At 41.6% G+C, this 27,932-nt stretch overlaps 3 protein-coding genes across 8 annotated transcripts in view; 1 reads left to right on the forward strand and 2 right to left on the reverse strand.

Moving 5' to 3' along the window:
* Positions 1-1,283, reverse strand: part of PRKRA (protein activator of interferon induced protein kinase EIF2AK2) — an 18,624-nt gene extending 17,341 nt beyond the window's left edge. The window contains exons 1-2 of one of the 4 annotated variants that reach the window (XM_004701458.2): positions 1,125-1,283; positions 391-554 (exon numbers count right to left, since the gene is read on the reverse strand). In XM_004701458.2, the coding sequence (XP_004701515.1) occupies positions 391-554; positions 1,125-1,192 (232 nt within the window). In that variant the 5' untranslated portion in view covers positions 1,193-1,283. Of the gene's footprint in view, positions 1-390; positions 555-1,124 lie in introns of those variants that run through there. The other 3 variants (XM_045294966.1, XM_045294961.1, XM_045294963.1) reach the window with 3 other exon arrangements.
* On the forward strand, positions 1,238-11,264 carry PJVK (pejvakin). Of its 3 annotated transcripts, XM_045294949.1 has the most exons (7): positions 1,238-1,256; positions 4,781-4,848; positions 5,761-5,956; positions 7,048-7,189; positions 8,385-8,502; positions 10,079-10,177; positions 10,955-11,264. In XM_045294949.1, the coding sequence occupies exons 4-7, from the start codon at positions 7,118-7,120 to the stop codon at positions 11,245-11,247; spliced, it is 582 nt and encodes a 193-aa protein (XP_045150884.1). In that variant the 5' UTR covers positions 1,238-1,256; positions 4,781-4,848; positions 5,761-5,956; positions 7,048-7,117; the 3' UTR covers positions 11,248-11,264. The 3 variants fall into 3 exon arrangements, with proteins under 3 accessions (XP_045150884.1, XP_004701516.1, XP_045150877.1); XM_004701459.3 differs by lacking the exon at positions 1,238-1,256 and having other exon boundaries at positions 1,596-4,848; XM_045294942.1 differs by lacking the exons at positions 1,238-1,256; positions 10,079-10,177 and having other exon boundaries at positions 1,596-4,848.
* Positions 11,265-15,384: 4,120 nt separating this feature from the next.
* Positions 15,385-25,288, reverse strand: FKBP7 (FKBP prolyl isomerase 7). Its single transcript, XM_004701460.3, has 4 exons — positions 25,021-25,288; positions 23,875-24,026; positions 16,838-16,971; positions 15,385-15,709 (listed from the first exon to the last, which is right to left on the reverse strand). Exons 1-4 carry the CDS (start codon positions 25,227-25,229, stop codon positions 15,548-15,550), a joined length of 657 nt encoding a protein of 218 aa, XP_004701517.1. The 5' UTR covers positions 25,230-25,288; the 3' UTR covers positions 15,385-15,547.
* Positions 25,289-27,932: the final 2,644 nt, after the last annotated feature.

Raw genomic sequence — 27,932 nt, forward strand, 5'->3', positions numbered from 1 at the left:
CAAAGGAGCAACAGAGAGTGTGAGATGCTCAGAAAGTTCCAGAGTTACGCCTCTAATCTGAAATTGCCTTAACAGCACCTATCATCCAGCTACGGCTGCCCCAAGAACCCTTCCTGCTTCTCCCTAATACAAAGGTAAGAAGTGCCTTGCAAAGGCCTGGATAACAATTTCATTTATGAGCTTTCCTTGGTATCCTAAAGAAAAGAATGTCAAGGAGAAAATCAGATAAAGTTGGAATGTTTCAGTGACCTGAAACGAGGTGTCACTTTCCAAAGTGCCTTATACTCATAGCCGTTTCTGGCAAAAAGCACCCGTTTCCAAACTGAAAAGCAATACCACGTCTTGAGACTGCCAGCCAGCATGGGCATGGGGTGAACTGTGCATACAGACCTGTGCAGACTATGTCACCAACGGTTACTCTGAAGGTGAAAGTGGGCACATGTGCATCGGATCTTTCACATTCATAAACCGGGACGTTCTTGGTCTTCATGCCGTATTCATGTAATACCTGAATCGGTGTTTTCCCTGGCTTAGCTGTAACCATCTTCCCCGAACTGCAAAACACAGGGGGAAAGGTGTGCTTTGCTTACGAAAGCAACGGAGAAAGAGAGGGTAGCCTAAGCACAGAGGCCAGCCTTGACGGCTGCCAATCGTGGCCGGGGCGGGGCCTCTGCTTTCTGGCAGCCAGAGTTTGCTCGGATGCACTAGCCTCCCGGTCCCGCGGCGGCACGCAGGGGCAGGGGCAGGCAGGGCACGGGATGTAGTTAGGGAGGTAGCTTCAACGCCAGTAAAGGGGTTCTCATGGGGACCAGACGCAAGCCGGTGCTGCTCAGCCTGAGGACCAAGCCTGCAATCCTCTGCTCCGAGTTGGAGCCTTCAGTTAAGGCCGCCGCGCGCTACCTCCGGCCTCCACCCCCGCCCACGTGGTCCACCACCGCAAGGGGGCGGGGCCGGCCACAGACCCAGAGGGCGGGGCCGAGCGCCCGAGCACCGCCCGCAGGCAACGCAGGGGCGAGCGCCCAGAGGGGCTTCTCCCAGAATGCCGCGGGACAGCCGAATGCCCGCCCCCCGCCTCAGCTACCCCCCACCCTCCCCGTTCAGGCCCCGGCGGTGCGGGCGCTGACCTGAAGGTCCCGCTGTCCTCGCGCTCCAGCGGCGGGGCCGCAGCGCGGTGGTGCCTGCTCTGGGACATGACGAGAAAGGAGAGCGCGGCGGAGGGAGACAGAGCGCCACGAAACGACGTCCTTGACCCGAGGGTCAGCCGGTACCCCAGAGCTGCGTCCCGGCGCCGCCGCCCTCCTCCCACTCCCGGCCTCCCGCGCCTCCACCCTTCCCGGCCCGGATCCCTGTGGCGAGGGGCGGACACGGGCGGGGGCGGAGCCTCGGCTCGGGGGCGGCCCCGGCCACGCCCCCCGAGAGCCCCTCCACTCCAGGCCCGTCTTCCGGCCCGGCCCCGCCCCGCGCGCGACTCCGCACGGTCCGCGCCCGCCCTCTTCCCGTCGGCCCGCCCTTCTCCCGGTGCTTTCTTCCTGGGCACCCTCCCTCTGATGCGCCTCATCTGGCCTGCGCAAGCCAGCCCGCCCGCACCCGCACGGGCCCAGCCCTTTGTCCTTACCCGGAGGCCGAGTCCTACTGGGAGCCTAGGCTGGTGGGTCAGATGTGGGGTGCTTGAAGCACACACCGACTCCCCACCCCCAGGCGGCATTGGGACGAGCTCACTGTAAGAAAGTGTGCCTATTCCCGAGTACCCAATTGCTAAGGCGCCGAACCACGGGACTGGAGCCTGGCGTTAGATTCACGGAAGACGTTCTCTTGGTTCCCACACCCTGTCTTTAGGGGCAGCAGGGTCGCCCCGAGACCACCCCTATGCCCGCCCACCCCTCACTTAGCAGTCTCCTTTGTCTTCAGGTTTGGGTGGTGGTGCTGGTGCAGGGACCGCAGTGAAGCATGGTTGGTATAACTAGGCTATTCTATAGACCAGATTCCAATTAAACGCATTTTCTGCCAATCTTTTTGTTTGTAATTTTGCCAGTCTTGATGAGGGCCAGACAACCACGTTAGAAGCATTGCTTCTCTAGTTGTTCGTTATCCACTTGCAGAAATGACTCCCTGTGCTTACTTTGTATTCTGGAAGATTGCTTTGTACAACACTGTTTTCACAAAGAGGCATCATGAAAAACCGTTTATTTTTTAGGTCGCATTCGAGTTCCGGATACTTAAAAACATGATATGACCAGGATCTGTCAGACAGATTTTTCCTTATTTCAGGCTTGAATTAAGCCTGTTCTTACCCCCTCTTCCCTCGTTATTATGTATGTACCAATTACTATTCACTAAAGATATGCTTTTCTGAATTTATAAACAATATTATAAGCACGCAGCTACTATTTCAAAATGCATTACCATCCACATAACAACCATGGCAATGCAATATTTCAACACCCAGTATATAGTTTATAAAATCTGTACCCTCAAGATTCCTTGAGAACGGTGGTAAATTGAGGGACTGGATGATAATGCAATGCAGCTCAATCCTCTGCTCATAATTACAGGTCTGGAAAGCTGACTCCAGTGGGGGAAGACCCTCATGGTTATGAGATATAAACAGATCTCAATCTACATTCTCATTGTAAAGGTGGAACTGAGGAACAGGGAGAAAGAAGGACATAACTGACAGGACAAGGGAGAGCAGAAATAGGAATAGCTTCATTAGGGGGTGGGGGAGCTCCCGGACAGGTTCCATGACCAAGGCCAACAGGTCAGGGAAGTTGTGCTCAGCAGCTGGTGCTCAGCAGCTGGGGTCAAGGGTTTTTAAAGGGGTAGTGAGGAATGTATGGCATTATGGCAATAAGCACATGGGTCTGGAAACTGGGAGAATTGCTTGTCGACTCCTCACAGCTTTCTTTGAACCCAGAACATCTGGTTTCACTGGTTATCTGGCGCTGGCTGCTGCTGGCCATTGGGATGTGCAGGGAAGCACATGCAGGGCCTGGACCTGTTTCAGCTTAGTCCAAACGGGGGCTGCCTTGTTCTGACCCGACCCAAACATTCCAAACTTCTTAATATTGGTGATGGGGTGACCTTTTCTGTCTTAACTACTTCCTGCTGAGATAGAGCAAAGAAGGCCCAAACACTCATGACTGGTCAGAGTCCCTCCAGTAATCCCCCATAAAGGAACTGTCATAAAAGAGGGAGCTACCATAGGAGATGAGTCATTCCCGTGTCTGGCTGTGCCTGGAGGTTATCTGTAGATAAAAGAAATCAGGTTCTATAGGCGAATCCATTGCAAAATACAGCAAACCCCTGGGGAGGGCTCAGGGTTGTTTGAGGTCAACTAGCACTAGGTCAAGATGACTCACCTCACTGCTGGTTTATTTTGCTACCCACTTATATTACCCATTGACTATATAATATGTCTGCTGTATGATGCGTATGCCTTTTGAAAGATCTGTAAGCCCCATAGTATGTACCCATTGGAAAATATGTTCCCTCTCTTAGTCCTGATATAGGGACAAGAAGCCCCTGTGGCCTGCTGGTTGCCGATTTATCATTTCCCACAACCTCAAAGTTGCTCCGGAGGACCCGTTTGACTGAGGACTCTCACCCACAGAGAACCCTACCCAAACCTCACCTAGTTCTCTTTTTAAAGAAAGTGGGATAGTAATAGGGCACAGAGAAAGAAATGCAGGAGGACCATGCAGTATTTTAAAGAGATATAGTCCACATGTACTTCATGTGTACTTCAAAGTATAAATACCTGTCTATATTTATACAAGTACTTAACATGATATGTAGCTTTAATCTGATATTTTTTAAAAGACTGGAATACAATCGTTTGCCAAGATATTGTGAACTTACATGGTTTTGAAGGCATAAACCTGCTGACTCAGAGGAATCTCACAGGACCCAGTAGAACTGCCCAATGGGGTTTTCCAAGGCAATCATGCTGGTGGAAAGCCTGCTGCACCCTTTCTCCACCCCCACCCCCCACTCCCCATCCTCCCCCTCTCACCCCCCATCTGTAGGTGGGTTCAAGGGGCAGGGCTTTCAGTTAGTAGCCTGGGGCTTAACCACTGAGCTGGCTCCTAGGGGAAAGAAAATGAATGAAATGCTGAAATAACAGGCTATATATTAAAGAATACAAAATAGTAACTTACTGTGGTCAAAATTAGATAAAGGAATTCCTTTTGAAGTAGGCACACTGTAAATGTTCCCTAGGGCTAAAGCTGATGCTGACATCCCTTTGTGTTCCACAGAGCTGTATGCTCTTCTCTAAACTGACCCACTGCTAAATCCCTATTAACTGTGACCCCATCAAGAACATTGGTAGCATTTTAAAATGACTAGTCTCCCCTATCTATTTTAGTGCTACAGACTGCCATTCCAAATTAGACTTGCTTTTAGTGTCTCACTTTACACTGTTGCTCTATAATTCATGACCGGGGCACATGCTGGGAGGCTAGGCAGAGTTGTGAATTCTGTGCCCGTCAACTACTGGGTGAAAACCATGTTTTGGATTCCATGTGTACATAGTTATATTGAAAACCAGGCCAGGTGTGACCTTGTGCCTAATTTTCTGCCTTGAAAATATGGATTTGTTATCTAAAGGTTGCAGCTGATGACATTTTGATATTAATATGTTTGCTGCTGCTACCAAGAGCTTCGTAAAGCAAGTTGGAGATGGAGGGAGATTAGTTCCTGTTCCAAGCCTCAGTGAAGCTGACAAATATCAACCCCTAAGTCTGGTGGTAAAAAAAAAGCGATGCTTTCTGTTTCCTAGACATAAGTTTACCTCAACGCCTTTTACCTTGAAAGATATTCTCCTAGGCGACAGAGAAATTTCGGCTGGTAAGTTTAAATGTCTGTTTGGGAGTGACTGCTCCCTCAACTGTCTTGCTGGTAACCTAAACTTAGATTGTATATGTATTACTAATGTTAGTAATACTGACATATATAGTCAATGATAAAAGCAACTTTTATTATAACAATAGTAGTAATCTTCAAACTAGTAATGTCTGAGTTTAATGGAAATATCAAATCTCATATTCGTTGGATAAACTTCTAGTCTAACAATTATTTTCTAAGTTGTTTTAATCAATTAATGTAAAATATGACACACTATTAAATGGTATTATTTTGGTCTACCTAGCTCACCAGGTCAAATGAGGTATTGGTGATATAGCAATCTGTGATTGTTGCAATTCATTTATTTACCACTGGTTAACTAAAATCTATCTTATGGACTAGATTGGCAAATAACTGGATGTTGACATCTTGAGAAGTTATTTCTCTTGAATACTTGTTTTTCTTTTTTCTTTTTTTTTAACATTTTATTAGGGGCTCATACAACTGTTATCCCAATCCATACACACATCAATTGTGTAAAGCGCATTTGTACATCGTTTCTCAAAACATTTTCTCTCCATTTAAACCCCCGACATTAGGTCCTCATTTTTCCCCTCCCTCCCCGCTCCCCCCTCCCGCATGAGCCCTTGATAGTTTATAAATGGGTATTTTGTCATATCACTTGTTTTTCTTTTAACCACCCAGCGAATCTTTATGCTTACGAGTTGCTGTTGACTGAAGAGGGAATTGAAGTTCATGTTAGGCATTTTGGCTGTTAAATTAATTGGATTGCTATTTTTAATCTTGGTTTAGATTGTTATTAACATTGGATATTTGAGTCTCAAATTATAAATTAATGCAGTACTAGAGGTGAAGTAAAGATATTTAACATATGCTGGTTTCCATTCTCGGAAGGTATTTCCTCTTATCAATTACTGAATTATGAAGACGAGTCAGACGTTTCACTGTATGGACGGCGAGGCAACCATATTGTGAATGATGTTGGGATCAATGTTGCTGGATCCGATTCTATTGCTGTAAAAGCTTCCTTTGGTGTAGTAACCAAACATGAAGTGGAAGTATCAGCGTTACTCAAGGAAATTACCACACGGTCAGTACAATACTCCTTCGTATATTTGAATGTTTCCATGAACTAGTTTAACTATACAAACTCCACTATAAAAGATTTTACAATTTTGGATGTATTTTACTAGTATGATCTTTGAAAAAAAGACTACAAATTCATAGCATACCCAAACTTTGGATAAAGGTAGGTTGTTGAAAATGGTTTCACTTGTCAAGTTTTCAAATGTTCTTCAAAATTGCTTTGACTGTACACCAGTGGTTCTCAACCTTCCTAATGCCGTAACCCTTTAATACAGTTCCTCATGTTGTGGTGACCCCCAACCAGAAAATTATTTTCGTTGCTACTTCGTAACTGTCATTTTGCTAGTGTTATGAATTGGGCGACCCCTGTGAAAGGGGTCTCAACCCACAGGTTGAGAACCCCTGCTCTACACCGATTTGTTTAATCACGTGACTGAAAGAATACAGCAATCAGTCTGCAAAAAAAACCACGTCAATGAAACTCATCACCTTGTGAAACCTTCTCCCTGCCTTTTTCCTAGTTCTGTCCCCATTAATGCAAACTCAGTGCTCTCCATGGGAACAAAACAAAACAAAAACCTCCTTTTCCTGGTAGCGACTAACACATTTTGATTTCTATGTACAAAAACCCACCACCAACCTTACTACCATTGAGTCAATGTCAACTCATGTTTACAGGAGTAGAAAGTCCAGTCTTTCTCATAAAAGGAGACCACACACAGTTCGTCCTCTTGTGACTGATGTATTTAGTAGTTTCATATGCTCTCAGGGTGGTTGTGCCCTGTTCAGGTGTGTATCAGGACTTCATTTCTCTCTCTAGCTGAGGAATAATCCATTGTTTGTAGGTACCACATTCTGTTGATCTGTTATTTCTACCTGTTAGCTATTGTGAAAAGTGCCGCAATGAACCTTGGTGTACACATGCCTGTTTTTGCTTTCCCTTCTCTGCCTCGATTTACCTTTGGTTAAAGTAAACTATGCATAAAGTAATATAAAAGTAGACTGTGTAAGTAGCACATGACAGCAGACACTGGACTTGAGCCTTTGTAATTACATGTTACAGATTCTTGTGAATGTCTTTCTTCTTTATTTTAGGAAAATTAATTGTGACCACAGCTTAATACGTCAGTCAAGGAGCAGCAGAAAGGCAGTACTGTGTGTGGTCATGGAAAGTATTCGGACCACACGGCAATGCTCTCTGTCTGTGCATGCTGGAATTCGAGGGGAATCAATGAGGGTAATCCCACTCTCCAGACTTCTTTTAAGACTGCTCCTCATTTTCTAAAGACACTTGCAACTGCATGTATTTTGACAAATGTTGAGATTAAAGAGCCACAACAGTATAGAGTTTTCCCCAGTAATGGTTTTATGTCAGATTATGAAACACGGGCCCAAAAAGCTTGGGTTCTGACTGTGTGATATAATGCAACAAAAAGACCAATCCTTGTAATATGAAAAAATGTACTTGAGGCCCCTGTTGAGTGCTTCAGTTGAATTATTTTATTTTTAAGTGATGGAGTACATACTTTAAATCATGTTAAGGTGTATTTTTATTTTTATATTAAGCAATTATTCTAAAATAATATTTCCAGTGGTCAAACATCTTTCATTTAATGTTAATTTTTTTTTAAATCTTAGAATATTATGTGTAACTTTCAGCTCAGTGTTTATATTGTTTGCCCTTGTCAGCCCATGACACCTAACAATGTCTTGATTTTTATTAAAAGCTATTGAAAAATTGGGCTCGATGATAATTTCTCCAAGTCTCTACAACTAAGTATTTTTGGACAGTTGCTACATTCAGCAACCCACCAACTTCTGATGAAAGTTAAATTATTTGAGGTGCATGAACTGAAATTTAGTTGAAAATAAGTTGGTGGTTGCTTTGGGAAGCTGCTGAAATAGCTTTAGATACGGTCTTCTTTAAGAACCCTGGTAACCGAGTGGGCTGTGCATGGAGCTGCTAACCATAATCCAGTGATTCAAACCCAGCAGCTGCTCTGCCTTCCTTGGACAAAGAGGAGGCTGCCTTCCTCAAAGGTAGCGCTATACTCCACCCTATAAGGTTGCCATATGGTGGAATCAACTTGATGGCAGTGAGTTGAGTTTGGAACAACAAGGTAGTGCTGAAAAACTTCTAGTGTAGCTCTTAGTGCAGTTACCTCCCAAGATTTGTAATCGGAAGAAAAAGACTTTCCATCCAGAGAGCATTCCCATTGTGGTAGCACTCTTACCATTGATTCCACTGTCAAAGTAAGTGGGACAGTAGTGAGGAATTTCTTTAATGCAGATCATGAGTCCCAACTGAGTTTCTCTTATAAACACTTTGAATTTTAATTTAACGTTTGTCTTGGTAGAATTGTAGATGATTGTTTACTTCTTTTTAAACCTTATACGTGATGTTCCTTAATCTTTTTATTTATTTATTATAGTTTCATTTTATGGATGAACAGAATCCCAGAGGAAGAGACAAAGCTATTGTGTTTCCAGCACACACAACCATAGCTTTCAGTGTTTTTGAACTTTTCATCTACCTGGATGGTGTGTTTGGTGAGTGAATGATTTGCATGAAACACAAAATTACATATTTTAAAATTTAATTGAACCCTGTTTCTCTGTCCCGCCGACTTTCTGTCTGTTTCTAAGTGTGAGTAGTTACAAGAGTGTTGCCTTCAGCTCTGCCAGTCTCCTGCATGGGTGAAGTACCTGGGAAACACCTTTGCTTTCCTTCCCAAGCTGTGTTTTCTGTAGACTTCCACCACTGCTACCGAAGATACAGTCCATTGACACAGTATTCCTTGACTTACTAGGGGATAATCAATGTCCTATTACTAGGTAGTTTTTCCCTGGTGGCAAATAGAGAAGCCATTAACAGACAGATGTATGAAGGTGTCAAGAACCCAAACTAGGATGTCTTAATGTGGAAATATTTTCTTTAGTTTTTCGTTGACCCAAATTCCATTTTCGTGCCCCCTTCAAATAACCTTAAAAGTAGAAAACCAAACCAGTCTCACTGCTATCTAGTTGATTTTGATTCATAACAACCCTGTAGGATAGGGTAGGCCTGAACTTGTGGGTTTCTAAGACTATTTACAGGGACAGAAAGCGTCTTCTTTCTCCCGCAGAGCAGTTCATGTTGCAACCGATGTTGCGATTAACAGTCCTTCAGGTAGCCACTGTGTCACCAGGTTACAGTTCAGAACCCCCCATTACTCCACAGAAGACAGACGAGCCTTTCTAAGCCGGTGAGGAATTACAGTCTTGGGAACCCACAGGAGCAGTTTTCCTCGGCTCTAGACAGGGTTGCTATAAAAGATACCCATGAAAAATTTAAATGTATGTGTATTTTAACTCTGCATGTCTAGGAATTTATCCTCCGGATACTTAAACATACAAGAATGGACATGGATATAATAATATTCAGCTTTTAATAGCAAAAGATTGGAAATTATTTAAAAGATCTATTATCAAAATAAAATAAATCAAAGATCTATTGTTCAGGACTGTTAAGTAATGATACATCTACACAGTAGGATATCGTATAGTCATGAAATAAAGTCATTATATTAAAGAAATGCGAGTAGTGCACACCATGCAACTATTTGGGTATAAATCATTTTATACACTACGTACATAAGAGTACATGCCAAACCAAACTTATCAACAATTTCATTGCATGGTGATGCCGCTTGTTTCAGAGTAGAACCGCTCCACAGGGCTTTCCTGACCATCACGGAAATAGACGCAGATAGACGGGCCTTTACTTTGCTTCACCAACTGGATTCCAATTGTTTTGTGTATCCTCCTTTTAAAAACTCCAACAGTTTTAGAGCATTTTTTTCTACTCACTATTATTAGCTCCCCATTCCTCCCCTGCCCTACCCCCAAGAAACTGAATCCAGTTACTGTCTCTGGAGGTTGCCCTATCCTGTACTTCATATAAAGGAAAACCGTATAGTCCCTGTTTACATTCTCTGTATCATGTGAATATTACTTTTAAGACATTGTATAAAATTTAATTTTTAAAAATGCAATGGCACGTACCAGAATTTACCTCACACAACTAAAATGCCCAATAAAAACAAGTTGTTCCGATTAGAATATCTTACAGTATCTTTCCTTTTAGACCTGTGTGTCACGTCAGTGTCAAAAGGAGGATTTGAAAGGGAAGAGACAGCAACGTTTGCAGTACTCTACAGACTGAGAAATATCCTATTTGAAAGAAGTATGTCAAGTGAAGAGTATTTTGAATATATTTTTCTTCTTGAATTTATGCATCAGGTCTTTTATCCAGTAATCCCTTTTCTTAAAATTCCCCTAAACCCATAGCCATGGTGTCAGTTCTAACTCATAGCGACCTTTCGTAGGGTTTCCAGGACTGTAAATCTTTTCCAGAGTCAAGAGCTTCATCTTTCGTTAACAGAGTAGCTGGTAGGGTGCACGGACCACTGACCTTGTGGGTAGCAGTCTGCCACCTGACAGCACCCCCCGATGCAGAATTCCATTTTTTTTTTAAAGAAAGAATTTAAGGAGCCTCAGTGGCGTAGTGGTTGTGTTGGGCTGGGATTCACAAGGTCAGCGCTCAAAACCACCAGCACCTCCGTGGGAGAAAGACTGGGCCTTTCTACTCCCGGAAACAGTTTCACAAAGACACAGGGGCAGTTCTAGCCTTTCCTACAGTCACTATGCGTCAGTATTGACTCAATGCAGTGAGTTTAGTGGACCCCTGACAGCATAATGGGTTACGAGTTGTGCTAATAACTACAAGGTCATTAGTTCAAAACAGCCAACCAGGAGAAAGATGTGGCTTTGTACTCCCCTAAAGAATGATAGTCTCAGAAACCCCCAGGAACAGTTTTACTCTGCCCTGTAGGATCACTATGAATTGGAATCAACTCCATGGCCGTGATTGAGTAAAGAATTATTATTCATTTAGGAGTTAAATCAGAATCATGCTTTTTAATTTTTGACTTCTAACATATTTCTGCTTTTGTCCTTTTAGATAGGAGAGTGATGGATGTCATTTCTCGTTCACAACTTTACTTGGATGATCTTGTTTCGGACTTCTATGACAAACCTCTCAGTATGACTGATATTTCACTCAAAGAAGGGACGCATATCCGAGTCAACTTGCTTAATCACAACATTCCGAAAGGGCCATGCATCCTCTGTGGAATGGGGAACTTTAAGAGAGAGACAGTTTATGGGTGCTTTCAGTGTTCTGTTGATGGACAGAAATATGTGAGACTGCACGCAGTTCCTTGCTTTGATATCTGGCATAAGAGAATGAAATAAAATGAAAAATGACTATACCCTGCTGGTGTTTAAAATGCAAACTGTACCATAAACCTTTCCAAACTGTTGAGGTTCACTTTACTGAACTGCGGCAAATTGAAAAGCAATGTCAATAATACTTACTCTAAACTTTTTAAAGTATAAAGTTCAAAGTATGGAATTTATTAAACTTGACAATCACCTAAGAAACATTTTGGGGGATTGGGTCTATCAATTTCAACAATGACTTATATGAGATTTTCCACCCTGAATATAAATTTTTTATTGTGATAAATGTGATATATTTTATTGTGACTTATACAAACCATTTGCCAACAGTCTTCATATGTACATACAGTCCAGTGGCCATGATTTTCATCATGTTGTTCCAACTCATTTACTACCTAATCAGTTTTTACTTCAGTGTTTCCCAGAGTGGATGATACCACCCACTGTGGGGGCTGGAATGATAAAACAAAAAACCACTGCCATTCAATCAATTCCAACTCCTAGCAACCCCGTAGGACATGGCAGAATTGTCCCTATGGGTTTCCAAGACTGAAGCTGTTTATGGAGTAGAAAGTCTCCTCTTTCACCCTCAGAGTGGCTGGTTTCTGAACTTCCGACCTGCTGTTAGCAGCCCAATGTGTATCCACTACACCATCAGGGTTCCTTCAGGAATGATCCAAGGGGGCTGCAAAGCAGATTCTTACACTTTATCCTGGACCAAAGTTGTTCATTGCCAGGGGGATATTGAGTCACAAAAAAAAAGTTCCTGAAAAGGGGAAGGTTGGCCAAATAATTTTGAGAAATTGCTTAAATTCAACATTGAAAGATGACTTAAATGCAAAGGTGATGACTTTATGGTGCTTTAACTTTTGCCCTATGGTCTGGTAAAATGAGAAAAATGTGTTAAAAATTTAATGTAATCCTAAATGTTTAATTGCAGTGTCAAATTAAAAGCACATGGAATGCACCCTGAGGCTTGTGTGCAGTTAACAGGATGACTGAAAGCAGTAATGGGCTGCTGTTCTGTGATGGACCGATGCTCTCTAGTCTCCGTAAAATTCACTGCTGCCATTTTAAAGGTATGGCAGACAGGATGTGTCCATATCCTTTCTTTTCTGAAAATGGGTAAAGTATTTTTTAAACATATTTAGTTCTGAAAGATCTTTGTCATCTACTCTGTAGAACCTTTGAATATTTCATACACAAAACGTAAGCTAAATGATTAATTTACTATACACATCAAAATAACTAAAAAAATAATGAAATTCTAAAATTGAAAATATAGTCAGGACACGTTACCATGTATGTTAAAATTTATTGCTACTATTGTTCCAGTTCATCATGCATGCATGAGGGTGAGTTTGGCAGATAGACATACTTCGGTGAAGGTGGGAGAGCCCAGTCTATTAATCAGATCGCAGGGTGATGACGTTGAGGGTGTGGCCTTTGGTGTAAGAGGAGACCTTGAGTGGAGCCAAGCCCTTTGCCTTCTGCTGGATCTGGATCCTGCATTTGGTTTGAACTCCTGCCATGTCACTTGTCAATCCCTGGAGCTGTTGGTGGATTGCCAATCTTTATTTAGCCGACTGGATTAATTTACCTTTGCATCCACCAGCCTGTGACCCTCCTGCTTCATTATCCTGCTTCCTGTTCGTCAGCTTCCATCGCTACGAGTCAGAAGAGCCTTCTGCTTACATCCGAGCTAAGGACTTGAACCGGGGACTGTACTTGACTGCTTCTACAGCAATGTAAGCCATTTCTAGATATAAATCTCTCTTCACAAACACACGTCACTGGTTTTCTCTAGAGAACCCAACCTAACACACATGACACATTCCAAACAAAATGTTTTTAAACATACCTGACATCAGTGGCTGGCTGCAGACAAGTCTCAATAAATGGACTCAGTCTCATTAGGATGTGCTCAACAACAACAAAAAAGTCCAGTCAGAAGAACAGCATCTGCAGGGATCAGCTGAGTCAGTTAAATTTAAGGCAGATCAACTGAGAAAGTTAGGGCAACTATTTTGGGGAATTCTCAAGGGATAATCTTGATAAGTTTTATGAAGGATACAGGATGATTATGGGAACTTATTATGAAGAAGTTTTAAGAAAATTGGACCAACGGGTTTTTTTTTGCATCATGACAAAATACCTGCTCATTCTTTGAAGGCAGCCAAGGGCTAGCCTATGAGAATTTCATTGGGAAACCTTACCCCAGATATCCTACAGCTCAAGGAACATGATTTAAGTCCTTCAAGGATGCAAAAACTGCTGTTTTGATGCTGTGGAAATTAAAAAGTGCAGAATTCTTTGAGGAAGGGTTAGAGAGATGGAAATACCACCTTCAGAAGTGTAGAGACCTAGATGAAGGATGTGCTGGTGAGCGTCAATAGCTTCACATTTTGCTATTTTTAATAATGTTTCTATGATTTTATAGCAATGTTTTCTTACATACTCACATATATGCACATGAATGCATAAAGCAGTCAGGTAGTTACAAAATGCCTTTTTGAATATGTGTATAGCACAGTTCATTTATTTTAATTATTTAAATGCAAACAGTGGAATCTTTTTCCTATTCATTTAATTCATCCATGATTTTAAAAAACATGTACTTTGTATAAAAAGCAATGGGACAGAAAGTTTAAAAATATAATTTATTGTAGAAAATATGGTTTACATACTTTTTTACTGTATTTTTGCTTTATTCTGGTCAGAGTGTACTTTCAATCCATATACTTCTGTTTAGGAGTATAATGATTTAAAAAAGGCGTTGGTCAACATTTTCCAAACCAAAATATAACTAGATTGCATTATTATCTACTTAGTCTATTTCAACTGGGCAGATTTTTCAAAGGGAAGTAACAGGGATGAAAGTTGATTATGCAAATGAGGAGATGTTATAAAATTGGGTATATAAATATAGAAAAGACTGGGGGAAGAGTAAGTGGTTTTTGTTTCACTAAGTTTAAAATTCTGTGCTACACATATGTAATATCTACTCCAAATGGAAGTACTGAAAGTGTGTCTAAAAAGGTTGAAAAGATTAATAGTTTTGGAAGTGCAAATTTCAGATAGCAGGAAAAAAAAGTTACTAACTAAAAAATTTTTTACTAATTTTGAACTCAATTGTTTTGAACAAAGCTAATTATTTACCTGACCATACTGTCATATGAAGTAGGCAAAATCTGTCCTGTTCCAATAAATACCTCTTCTTTGGTACCAACTTGAACTTCTACAGGACCTTTTATCTCCTATTCTTAGCAAATTAGACTGGGCCATGATTTCATGACTGGGTCATAAAATTGCCATAGCACTAGTTTCCTCATCTATAGTATACAGAAATGAGAAATAACACATTCATCAAAATGCTTGATGGCATACCAGTTTGTAATGATCACTCATTAGTAGTAAGAGTGTTATGAAATGGAATGATGTAGGAACATTACCTACCTAGATAAAGGAAACTAGAAACTAAGCAAATTCCACAGCATCACTCTAAAGGTATCACATCAGCAATGTTAGTGGTGGTAGATATCTTACCAATGCCTACAGAATGAGAGGAGTAGGTGCAATTAAAAAGTGCTTGAATGAGTTTAAGACCCAGAGCAATGTAGATCTGTGCCTCTTAGAAGACAGAGGGCTCAAGGTCTGTGGTCTGGCCAAATATCTTTTAAGCACTCCCCTCTGGAACAAATAGCCAAGGCAGGCACCGCTAAATACAGGTTCAGGGTCTCTGATCTCTTCCTGCACCACATACTAAAAGAAGACTTTACGCCTAAGATTTTTATATTACAAGTGTGGAGCCCAAGTGGCACAGGATTCTGTCCCCATACAGATGTACAGTCTCAGAACCCTCTGAAGTTCTTCTGTGCCCTACAGGGATGGTATAAGTTGGAACTGATCATAGTCGTAAGTTATATTATCAGTGATGCCAAGAAAGGTGAAATGATCATTCATGAGTCCCGAATGAATAATTGTTAAATGCAAGGCATTTTAACCTTTAAAATATAGTAAAACTTTTATAAATCTTGACATATATGTGTTCCCATATATAATTTCCCACACAATGGGTATATCAAGGTACTGCAATTTGGGTTCACAGAATACAGAACTAAGAAACAAACACCACCACTTTCTGAGAAGTTAAATTTGCAAAGCAGCCTCACATTTATTATACTAAAATTACATGTATTCATGGGGACCAAAATATATCCTGCTACGGTGAAAACATAACTTGGAAAAACTGACCTTGTTTTATATTCAAAAGTACAGTATGTCACCAAGAAAATATAGAAATAAAAGTGTGCTATAGCTCATCATGTTGATATACATTATATTCCTTGGAAGAAATTAAGCCATCACCGTCATGGTCATTCTTCTTGAAAATATCTTCTAACACTGCATTCTGATATGACTTGTCACGTGGCTTCTTATCTTTCTCAAATTCCTTTTCCAAGTATTGATTTATCTATAGAATCAAAGCCAAAGTAACATCTCTTTAATAAAAAGGTCTAATAAATGTTCAGTAACTTTGAGTGAAACCCATATCCAAGACTATGTAGAGTAATACAAAATTTTACAAAGCTATTTCAGATTAGAAATATTTCTTTTGGAAACAATTTTCTGAAGAGAAAATGGTCTTCAAATTAGGTTCCCCTGAGGTTACAGGTGGTTGGTGCTGCACATTTTTTCAAAGCATTCACAATGTTCATAGAAAAATGGAATTAAAATGGAATTTTTCTGTGAACTTATTTTTTTTTAATTAAAAGATCATTTTATTGGGGGCTCTTACAGCTCTTATAACAATCCATACATCAATTGTTTCAAGCATATTTGTACATGTCTGTGAACATTTTCGAAGCTGTCTTGTTAAAACACACCAGGCTCTAATAGAACAAGCAATAGCCTTGCAACATTCATATTGGATATTCCCTGAAAGAGAGTACTGCAAATAGCTAACACAGTGAGCTCTCTGAAAGGTTAGAGGTTCAAGTCCTCTAAGAAGTATCCCAAAGAACGGTCTGGTAATTTTCTGCTCTCCATTCAGTCACTGAAATCCTGTGAGGCACAGTTCTAGTGATACACATGGTTCACCATGTGTCAGAATTGACTTGATGGGAGATAATCGTCTTTTCCCAGGGAGAAAGGTGATTGAATAGGAGTTGATCCATTTATTGATTTTATATCTGCTCAGAGCAACATGCTTTATAAATGCAAAATGATCATAGTCCATACTAGCTAGGACTTATAAAATAAAAATAAAAAGAACCTAAGCCCAAAACCAAACCCACTGCCAGTGAGCTGATCTGACTCTTGGCAACTCCACGGGCCAGAACAGTAACGCCTACCAAGTTTTCAAGGCTGCAAATCTTTACGGAAGTAAACGGTCACATTTTTCTTCTGTGAAGTGGCCGATGGGTTTCAGCCACTGACCTTTGGTCAGCAGGCCTGGCTCCTTATGTTATAACACAGATGTTTTTACATTGTGCTTAAAAAAATTAAGCTGACAGCTCGTAATAAAATGAATGAATGCATAAATAAATAGAAAATGCTCTAGGGGGAAAAATTAAAATGTGCACAATGAAAGGCGAATTACCTCATCTTTAGAGAGATGTCTGTCACTGTCCACATCTATTTGCTTAAATGTTTCAATGCTCCGTGGTCCCTTTGTCACAGCATAAAGTTCAATCTCAAAAATCAGTGTTGCATCAGGAGGAATCTTGCCTTCCACTAAGAGTGTAAATTGTAACAGTTTAACATATGAAGAAAATAATGTTTAAGCACTTATTCATGAATGGCCATAACAGTATAAGGGGTTCAAAAGTTCATGCAAGAATTTTATTAAATTTTAATTCTATTTTCTACAAACTTTGAAACCTCTTAATATTTTAACAGGCTCTGACCCTCTTTCAAAAATTTTTTTGGAATATTTTTCCATGTTTTGAAATCACAGGAACTATTTCCTGGTTAAAGTAAACTATGTAGTATTTAATACACCTTTATCATTTTATATGAATCTCTTCCAGTTAGTTGGCCGGGCAGCTTTCTTTCAAATGTCTTAGCACAGATGAGTGATGCTTCCAGTGCCTTGCTTTTTGCTAACGCCTTCAGTGCAGCTTAGATTTGGTCCTTCAGGACCATCAGTTGTTGATCATATGCTACCTCTTGGAATGGTTTGTCAATGAGTTCTCGATATATGATTCTGTGTATTCCTTCCATTATCTTTCAGGATTCCTAAATTATTCAAGTTAGCCCATAGAATCTTTCCCTATTACAACTCAAAGCTTGGGTGTTTTTTTTCTTTCAATTTACTATGTATTGAGCATGTCCTTTCTTTTTGATGAAGCACTGGAAGCACTCACTAGTTTATGTCAAGAAACTGGGAAGTCAGCCAACTGGCCAATTTACTAGAAGTGATCCCTTATTTGTACCCATTCTAAAGAAAGGTGACCCCACAGAATGTGGAGATTATCAAACAATATCATTAGCATCACATGCAAGTAAAATTGTGCTAAGGACCATTCAACCAGGGTTGCACCTGTACACTGCCAGGGAACTGCCAGAAATTCGAATCAGATTCAAGAGAATATAGAACAAGGAAACTCATTGCTGATGTCAGAGGAATCTTGGTTCACGGCAGGGAATACCAGAAAAATGTTTACTTTTGTTTGATTTATTATGCAAAGGCATTCGATTGTGCAGATCATGATGATGGATAACATTCAGAAGACTGGGAATTCCAGACATTTCATTATGCTCACATGAAACCTGCACATGATGTTTAAGCAGAACAAGGAAATGCTGCACGGTTTAAAACCAGGCATGCAGCAGGATTCTATCCTTTCACCACACCTAACCAATCTGTATGCTGAATAAATAATCTGAGAACTGGGTTACATGAAGATTAAGTTGTCAGGATTGGAGGAAGGCTTATTAACAACCTTCATTATGTAGAGGACACAACCTTGCTTGATGAAAAGTGAGGAGGGAAGCACTTCCTGATGAAGATCAGGGATTCACCATGCACTGCAACTTTCATCGTCAAGAAAACCTAAATCCTCACAACAGATAACATCACGATAATCAGAGAAAAGATTGAAGTTTGCAAGGATTTTATCTAGTTTGGATCCACCATCAGTGCTCAAGGAAACAGCAGTCTCTGAGATCAAATGATGGATTGCGTTGGATAGATCTGCTGCACAAGACCTCTTTTAAAAAGTGTTGAAAAGCAAGGATGTCCCTTTGAGCACTCTGGTGTGCCCGAGTCAAGCCAGGATATTTTATTTTATTAATCATTTTATTGGGGGCCTCTTGCAAATCTTAAAACAATCCATCACTTAGTTGTATTAAGCATACTTGTATATAGGTTGCCAACAACATTTCCAAGACATTTTCTTTCTACCTGAGTCCTTGGTATCAGCCTTTTCCCCTTCCCTCCCCCACCCTCATGAATATTTCCTGTCTTATAGAGTTGTCTCCCTTCACCCACATTTGTTATTCGTCCCCCTCAGTGGGGGGTGGGGGGGTGGCTATATATCCAACCTACCTTCATGGTGTCGCTACCCCTACTACTGTTCCTGAGACTTTTATCTGTCCTGAATTCCATGTGTCACGAGCTCTCATCTGCACCAATGTGTATACTCCGGTCTAGCTGGATTTGCAAGGTAGAACTGGGTCATGGTAGTAGGGGTGGGTGGTGGAGGGAGCATTCAGGAACTAGAGTAATGATGTGTGTTTTGTTGGTGCTATATTTTCAATCACCTTGTATGCATATGAAAGCTGGACATTTAATGACCACAGAATAATTGATGCTTTTGAATTGTGCTAGCAAATATTGAAAGTACCATGGACTGCAAGAAGAACCAGCATCTGCCTTAGAAGTACAGCCAGAATGCTCCCTAGAAGTGTAGACAGCGAGACTCTGTCTCATGTACCTTGGACATGTTCTCAGGACAGACCAGTCCCTGGAGGAGGACATCATGCTTGGTAAGTGGAATGGCAGTGGTAAAGACTTAAAGGACGAGTTGGATTGGACTAGGATACCTTCTTCATATATAATTACTTCATATAAGACTTACTTCTACATTGATAGTGTCACTGGATTTGTTTCTCTAAACAACATGTCCTAACACGGTGCTCGACGGATTTTGTTCAGATTAAAATCTTGCAGATCATCCGTGTTGTGAAATGTTTCACGGAGTCACCATTATTCCTTATTGCTAGGTAGTAAATATTCCATTGTACATATGTACCATAGGCTTTTAAAAATCCACGTATCCACTGATGGACATTGTTCTTATCTTCTTGCTGCTGTGATTAAATGCTACAGTAAACTTAGGTGTGCATATATCTATTGGTGTTCAGCTGTTATTTCTCTAGGATATCATACCTAGGAATACCTGGGATTACTAGAGCATATGGTATTTCTGATTTTAGCTTTTTAAGGAAGTGCCATACTGCTCTTCACCGTGGCGATAAGTGCCATTTTGCAGTCAATCTGTTAGTGTATGAGTTCCCACCAACCTACTGCAATCTACCTAAAAAAGCCTTGCCAACATTTGCTGTTTTTTAATCAATATCATCATGAGTGGAGGTGAGAAGGATGTGTGTGGGTGTGATGCTCTCCTAGTTTTGATCGGCATCTCTCTAGGGGCTAAAGGCTGCAGGCATCATTTCACATGTTGTTAGTCCGCTTGAATGTCTTCTTTGGTGACATGTCTGTTTTTGTCTTCTGTCAATTTTTAGTTGGAGCATTTATCTTTTTCTTGTTGAGATACTTAAGTTCTCTATAAATTTTAGAGATTGGATCTTTGTCAGGCAGGTCTTTGCCCACAGAATCGCCCTCATTTGTAGGTTATGTTTGACTTCTGGTGGGGCCTTTGATGAGCATGAGCACTTAAGTTTTAAGAGGGCTCCAGTCTCTAGTTTATATGAGTGACAGCCTGTCCATTTTCAGTTCTGCTTAATGGTCTATTTATGCTATAAATTAAGGTCCCAAGGTTTACCCTATGATTTCTTTCATTAAGTTTATAGTTTGGGGTTTAATATTTAGGCCTTTGATCCATTTTGAATTAGTTCTTGGGTATTGTGTGAGGCATGAATACTGTTTTCATTTTTCTGCAAATGGATATCTAGTTTTGCCAGCACCATTTATTAGAGACAAGTTCTTCCCCATTTAGTGGACTTCAATTATTTTTTCAAAGAGCATGTATATCTTCCAGTTTTTTACAGAATTAGAATATAAGCTCAATGACAAAGCAATTCAGGAATTTTATGAAGAAATTTCTAAATGCAATAAATGTCTGTTAGTATTAAGTTTGATAAAGTTAGCTTTTGATTTTAGTAACCTATAAGCTATTTCAGACAATCATTTCTTAAAAATAAGCTGTAGAAATGATAAGAGGCAGTGGGAGTCAATGATACATCCCCAGGGTCTCACACAGTGCCTGGTCCCCTGGACATGAATATCAGGGTTTGTTTATTTTAAGATGGCTGTTTGAAGGAAACAGCAGTTTCATTTTTGGAAAAAAAAAGGGGGGGGGCAGGAGGGGGGAATTCTTGCTAAAATTTTTATAGTCCAAGGAAAAAAAGCTTGAAAGTTACAGCCAAAACAACAGTGGATCAGTAATCTGCAAAGCAAGGATATAATCGAATAATCCACCCATGCTTCCTGAAGCTACGGTAAAACTCCCAAATGTACCACTTTATGTATGACCTTACAGTGAATAGGTTAGAAAGCGATTCAAGGAGTCTTTTGATAAAATCCAGTTGTGGTCTGTCCAGTTATGAATTCATAATGACAGAACAGATGGCTTCTCATTGGAAATCACAAATTCAAATTTCTTAAAAATATATATTATAGATATGTAAAAAGTTTCTGAACACTTCTACTGTAGATATAGAAAAGATTGCTAGTTCGTTGGATTTCTCTTGCAAAAAATATTAAGAGTATTATAAAAGTGGATCAATGAAGTAGGCATTAATGTAAGGAATCGATACATACCACATGAAGAGTTAATTAAAGCACTAGAAAGTCACATGCATTTCAAGCCATGCAGGAGTGCTTTGTGACCCGAGACGAGGCTGCTGGGCAGGGGACAGACTTCTTCAAGTACTGCCTAAAACAAAGTTACAACTGCTGTTAGGTATTAGTAATAACTGAAAACAGCTTATTTAGTCAAGAAGTTGTTAAAAGCAGCTACTGAAAAGACTGGTACTTAAAAAATAATCTGACCTAAATTATTTTAATAAAAATAAGCTAGTACATGATGAAATAAATTCCAGTGAAAGCATTTAACTTTTCTGAGCCTTGGTTTGTTTATGCATAAAATGAAAGTTGGCTATACAGGGGTCTTTCAGAATTAAAATTCAGAACATTAGTGTGGACCACTCAATATATTTCACAATAGTCTCGTAAATCTTGAGCTAAGACACATTAATAAATTGCCTAGGATGTTGAATTAACTTGCATTTCTAGCCACAATGCAAAACAGTTTCTTGCCTCTGCTCACATAATATGTTAACTTCCTAACTTTTAATCTGATGATGAGAAATGGTATCTCATGTTGTTTTTATCTCTCGGTTCACTAATGTTGAATAAAAGAATCCCATATATGTAAGGGCCATTTAACTTTATTTTTGTCAGTGGGCTGCTTGTTTTGGAACTCTGCCTGTTTTTAGGGACAGGTCATTTTTATCATTGGATGGTAAGTCTTGGTATTACTTATAAACAGTTTTCCCATGTATCTGCTTTCCTTAGGTGTCCAGGGGCCATTCCGCTCAATCTTCACTATATTTTGTCAGAGCTTGCAGTACTTTTCCATTCCCGCCTACGTGACATAGTTTTGTGATTATGTTATCTCCCCTCTGAATAGCCTGTCTTTGGGACGGGCTGAGTTTAGCCTTCAAGTCTGCCTAGGAACAGATAAGGGGGTTTCCATACAAGGTGTGACTTTTTTTTAGATAAAGCACCTATATCCTGCTTCCCCTTGATTGGGTAGGAGATTGTCTTCACCCTATTTACATATCTAGTGCCTGCACCTGATTTGCATAAAATGACGTCACTTCCCATACCTGGTTGAAGACTGTAAACCATTACTGAGGGCGTGCTCCCCATACTCCTTGATTGGTCTATTACCAAAGTGGCCTAATTTACATGTGCGATGGGTGTTTCCCTTCCCCTGGCCTATATAGGCTGCAACCTTTCACTCAATAAAGAGAGACTTGATCAGAATACTGTCTTGTCTCCGTTTCTCCTGTCTCTTGTTCCCCTCAATTCCCACTCCCTCCTCCAGGGTCTGTGTTGACGTTCCTGCGGATCGGGACACTTAGGTGTTCAGATTTACCCATAATCCATTGCTGCTGAGTAGATTCCAACTCACACCAACCCTACAAGAGCAGAACCGCCCCACAGGGCTTCCAAGGAGCTCTGGTGGGATGGTGGTTAAGGGCTGGGCTGCGAACCTTTTGGTGGTGGCCATGAACCTACCAGCCAATGATGAGGGAGAAAGATGTGGTTGTTCGCTTTTGTAAAGATTTCCAGTGTTGGCAACTCTATGGGGCAGTTCTATTCTGTCCCTTAAGGTGGTGATGAATTGGAATACGCAATGGCTGTGGATTTTAGGACTGCTTACTGGCAAGATGTACTACAGACATTTATTTAATAGTTAATAATATAACTCAAAACCCAAACTCACTGCCATCGAGTCAACTTCAACTTGTAGTGACCCTATACGACAGAGCAGAACTGCCCCTGTGGGTTTGAGAGACTATAACTTTATCAGAGTAGAAAGTCCCATCTTTCTCCAGCCAACCTTCAAACTGCTGAACTTGTGATTAACAGCCCAATCCATAGCCCACTATGCCACCAGGGCTCCAGTTAATACAGCATATACTAAAATAAAAAATGTCTAATTTACAGCTTATGGAATATACATGATCATCTTGAGTGTTGCCACCAAGAGGGAAAGAACTCTGGCCAGATATATGGATTACAGATTGAACTTCTTTCTTCATATGTGAAAACCTACTGCCATCCAGTCAATTCCGACTCAAAAGGATCTTAGGACAGGGTAGAAATGCTCCTGTGGGTTTCCAAGACTGTCACTCGTTATGGGAGTAGAAAGCTTTGTCTTTCTCTAATGGAGTGGCTGGTGGTTTCGAACTGCTGACTGTGGCTACCAGTCCAATGAGTAACCACTATGCCAGAGGGGGCTAAACCAGATATGGAGTACATGGGTGGTGCAAATGGCTAAAATACTTGGCTGCTAAATGAAAGGTTGGCAGTTCCAGTAACACCTAGAAGCAACTTGGAAGAAAGTTCTGGCAGTCTGCTTTAGAAAAATCAGTCATTGAAACCACCTGGGGCACAGCTTTACCCTGACACCCAGGGGCAGCCACGAGTCGGATTTGACTTGACAGCAACTCACAAGAACTAGGTATGCAGAGACAGGTAATGTTTGTTGGGCCCTATATGAGGGGCTTCAAAACGTTTGTGGAAAAATGGGAATAAAAGATAATGGAATATTTCCGGGAACTTTTTGAACCCCCGCCCCCCTTGCATTTCTGTATTTATTTCCACTAGGACTTATTTTAAAGTATATTTTTAAAAAAGTAAATATTAAACCACCTCACCATAGCCTTCCTTTCCATAGGCGAACGCAGGGGGTATAATTACTTTTCGCTTCTCTCCAGGGCACATATCCATCATAGCAATGTCTAGTCCTTTTATGACTTGACCAACACCAAGAACAAACCATTTGGGATGGCCTTCGTTTTGTGTCCGGCTACAATGAAACACAGCATCCTGGTAAAATGACTTCAGGACAAATGAATTCAAAATTCAAAACCCTGCTGGGCAGTTAGTTATAAAATTGGAGTCCTCTATAACGCTGTTTTCCTATATTAACATTCATTCTGAACCCCTTAGGGGCTGTTTGGCTTAAATGCCTCTCATTAACAGTAAGAAAAGCTATAATTTGCCCATCCGAAGCCTTTTTTCTTGTCACCTTTACAAAAAGTATTCAACAGTTAACTCTTTAATCGGTCTCAAGGCCCTAACTAGATGCCTGGCTTGTTCAAATCCCGCAACCTCTCTGGGTTTGTTCATGAAAATGAACAATTTGCAGTTCAATTTGAAATGACTCCTAAAATCATTTTAATAGTCATTTAAAATTTCATTTTTTAATTAAATTTTTCCTATTCCAAATGGGAAGAGCTGGAGTTGATTCTGGATTGCGACTCATAGTGACGCTCTGAGACTGTAAATCTCAGCAGCCCCACCTTTCTCCCGGGGAGCAGCTGGTAGGTTTGAATTCCTAATTCAAAACTGAACGCGGAGATGGGAACCGATCTCTGAGTAATAATAGCCTAATCAGAACTGAGCAGTGGTGAGTGGAAGAGGCCAGAGAGGGGGAACAGCATCGTCACCAGGCACAGCCACTGTCAGAAAGTGGCCTATAAAAACTGTGCTTCTGAATGCTGAACAAAATCTGAGCACACCCTCTTAAAGCGCCCTACGGTAGGAAGAGACCTGGGAGCATCACTACAGAGAATACTCTGAGGGTGGGGACTGGGGAGTAGTTGTGGATGCTGACCTCTCCTGGTCCAAGATTTTCAATAAATAAACTTAAAAGTGACAGTACAGAATGTAACTATTGTAATTAAATCTCTTCACAGGAATTAAAAGGCACAACAAAACAACCCCCTAAATAGGAACCGGTTAGGCTTCTAGGTTTCCGTGGAGGTAGTAGCTTAACCACTGTTCACAGCATTTCTTACCTGCAGTAGAATTTCAAGCCATCTTTGGCCAAGTAACCGTCGTAGTGGGCATTCAGCAGGTCGCCTTTCTTGCTGGTCTTAGAACAGTTTTCGGGGCGAAACAACACTTCTATTTTCACTTCTTCGGTGCCCTCCGCTTTCCTTTGCCCCAGAAGAGTAAAAAAGCTCCAAACGTAAAAACCAAAGACTAAGCAGAATACGGAATGCATGGTTTCCCCGACGTTGGCTGGGAGGCTACGCCGTGCGCCCTGCGCCGCGTGGCTTGCGCCCCGTGGCGGTCGGTCCCGCCGAGTTCCGACGCGTGGCAGGCATTGCAGTCGTCACAAAGGGCCGGGTGGGGCGCTCGCAGACCCCGCCCTGCAGGCCCGCCTCCGGCCTCCCCCCCTCCTCTGCAGTTTGTTGGCCAGGAAGGCCAAGACTAGAGGATCCTCCCCCGAACTGGCTGAGGCCCTGCACTCCTTTTTAGTCGCCAAAGCATCGCTGCACCCTGGCACTTTTCTCCTGGCTAAGTTTGCATATTTTACAGCAGTTTACATTAGAAACACCCAAACCCATTGCCATTACTGGATCCCACTCACTGGATTCCGACCCACAGCGATCCTACCCTTACAGGACGGTCAGCCTCCTCTTTCCCAGGAAGAGCGGTTGGTGGGTGGGAGATAGGCCTTATGCTTAACAGTCCAACGCTTTAGGCCACAGTTTCCTAAAAAAAACCTAGCAAATAAGGAGGTGTGTCACTCCATCCCCTCCTTCAGTCAAGCTTCTGGTGTTTCTGGCTGCAGAAGACTTCTATGGGAATTAGGGAGCTACCGGATATAGGGGAGCTATTCTGGAAGAGGTTAAGAAATCAGCTGGTGGTGGCTGTCTTGGAAATTCTGGGACAGCTTTGAAAAACTTTTCAGGATCAGAGATGGATTAAGCGGTTCCACAGAGCCACACGCAACCCGATGGATGCTACTTGCCCGTGACTGACTAAACACTGAGGTGCCTCTGAAACTCAACTGTGAAAGGTAGTTCCCACAAGTGGACTTGGCGATTCTGGACCCACTGATCTTTGACATTTCTTTTCCCCATTTGCCTCACGCCTGTTTTTGATTTGAGGGCCCACTGGTGTCACAGGGGTCAAGTGCTCACTCTGCTGCTCATAGAAGGTTGGCTCTTCAAGCACCCAAATAGTGGCTCTGTAGGAGAAAGGCCTGACATCTGTCCCCAGAAAGATTACAGCCTAGAAGACCCTATGGGGTAGTTCTCTGTCATAAGGTGTCCCCAGGAGTAAAATCCACTCGATGGCACCTAATAACCATATGGCAGAAAAGATCTGGACATTGTCACTTTGGGATTGGCAATTATTCCCATTACACGCACCAGGAAAACATGGTCCAGCACTGGGCATCTTGTTACAGTCTCACCGCTCATAGCCCCCTTTTCACGTTTTAGTCAGAAAATTTCAAACGCACAAAATGTGGAAAGTTAGTTTACAGTTGTGAAATGACAGTTTCTGGAGTCCAAAATTTTAGGAAAAAGTATATTTGGGAGAAATCCAAATTTCTGCAACAAGGAAGGCCCGGTGCTCAAGAGGAGAAATCAATGACATTAGATATCAAAGACAAAGAAGCTCTGAGAATTTGGGAAAAAACATAATAGATTAAGGAAAATTGTCCTTTAAGCAAAGGTGGGTCCTTTGAAAGTACTGGGGAGCAAGTTTGTGGTTGGGCCAGAGTCATAGCTGCAAGGGGTCCTGGCTTGACTGTTTCAGAAGGATGTGGATTTGGAAAGACCAGTTAGGTCTCCAGGTGGAAAGTACCTGAGACTGTGCTGATGGTTATGGCCATTTCTAGTTGAGACAGTGAAGGCAGTGAGCCCATCCTGTAGATTCTATCAGTGTTCAACTGTACTACTCAGCTGCAACAATGGGCTCACACACACAAGCACTTGTGATGATGACAAAGGACCAGGCAGTGTTTATTCTGTTGTACACAGGGCTGTGATGGGTTGGAACCGACTTGATGGCTCTTAACAAAAACATCTGCCCATTCTTCCAATCCACCCTGTTTCCAAGGACACTAGAGCACTATAACAAAGGCCTGGATTCGTTCTTTCAAGGGTAGCTGTAATTCTACATCACTAATGTCATGAACAGTTCAAGTGGTATAGTGGGCTACACAGTAGGCTGCTTACCAAAAGGCTGGCAGTTCAATACCACCAACAGCTCTGAAACTTGTGACTTTCTACTCCTGTAAAAGATTTACAGTCCTGAAGACCCGCAGGGGCAGTTCTACCCTTCCTAAAGGCTCACCATGTTAGAATGGACTTGGTGGCAGCTAGTTGTTTTGAAATGTGATAACACAGGGCCTACCCTGCTTCACTTCAAGCTTGTAAAATGCCATAAATGTGAAAACTATTGTCAATTACTTGGCTATCATTTCCAAACAGTATTTTAAGAATAAAAAAAGCTAAGGAGAAGCTCCCATTTTCAGAAAAATATTAAAGCACCAAATTTAGTTTTATATTCTAAATGTGATTGTGACTATTCAAAATTAACAGCTAAAATCACAATTCCTTGGGGCTCCTCCCGGTGTTTGTTGGTTTGTTTTTTGTTTGCAGGATTAGGCACTACTTTGTCGATTCCCATACTGTGAGGAGAAGGGGAAGGAAATATAAATAGGATGCCTGTGCTCTGCAGAGACCTGAGCTGAAGTTACAGGAGAGCCCAATGGGCCAACGTCAGAAACAGCAGGAGGAGCGCGAGAGGTGCCAGGTGTCTTTGGGTGGGTCCCGGGGGCGGGTGGGGTCTGGCGCTTCGGGGTCCAAGTTCACCAGTCCTGGGTCTGGAGGCTTTGGCCCCAGGGCGGGGCTGAGGATCAGGCTGGGGGCCCAAGGGCGCCGCAGCAGGGGGCGGCGCCAGCGTGGAG

This window comes from Echinops telfairi, unplaced genomic scaffold, assembly GCF_000313985.2.
Source record: "Echinops telfairi isolate 266 unplaced genomic scaffold, ASM31398v2 ScPeMD7_3;HRSCAF=10, whole genome shotgun sequence".
NCBI classification, from domain to species: domain Eukaryota; kingdom Metazoa; phylum Chordata; class Mammalia; order Afrosoricida; family Tenrecidae; genus Echinops; species Echinops telfairi.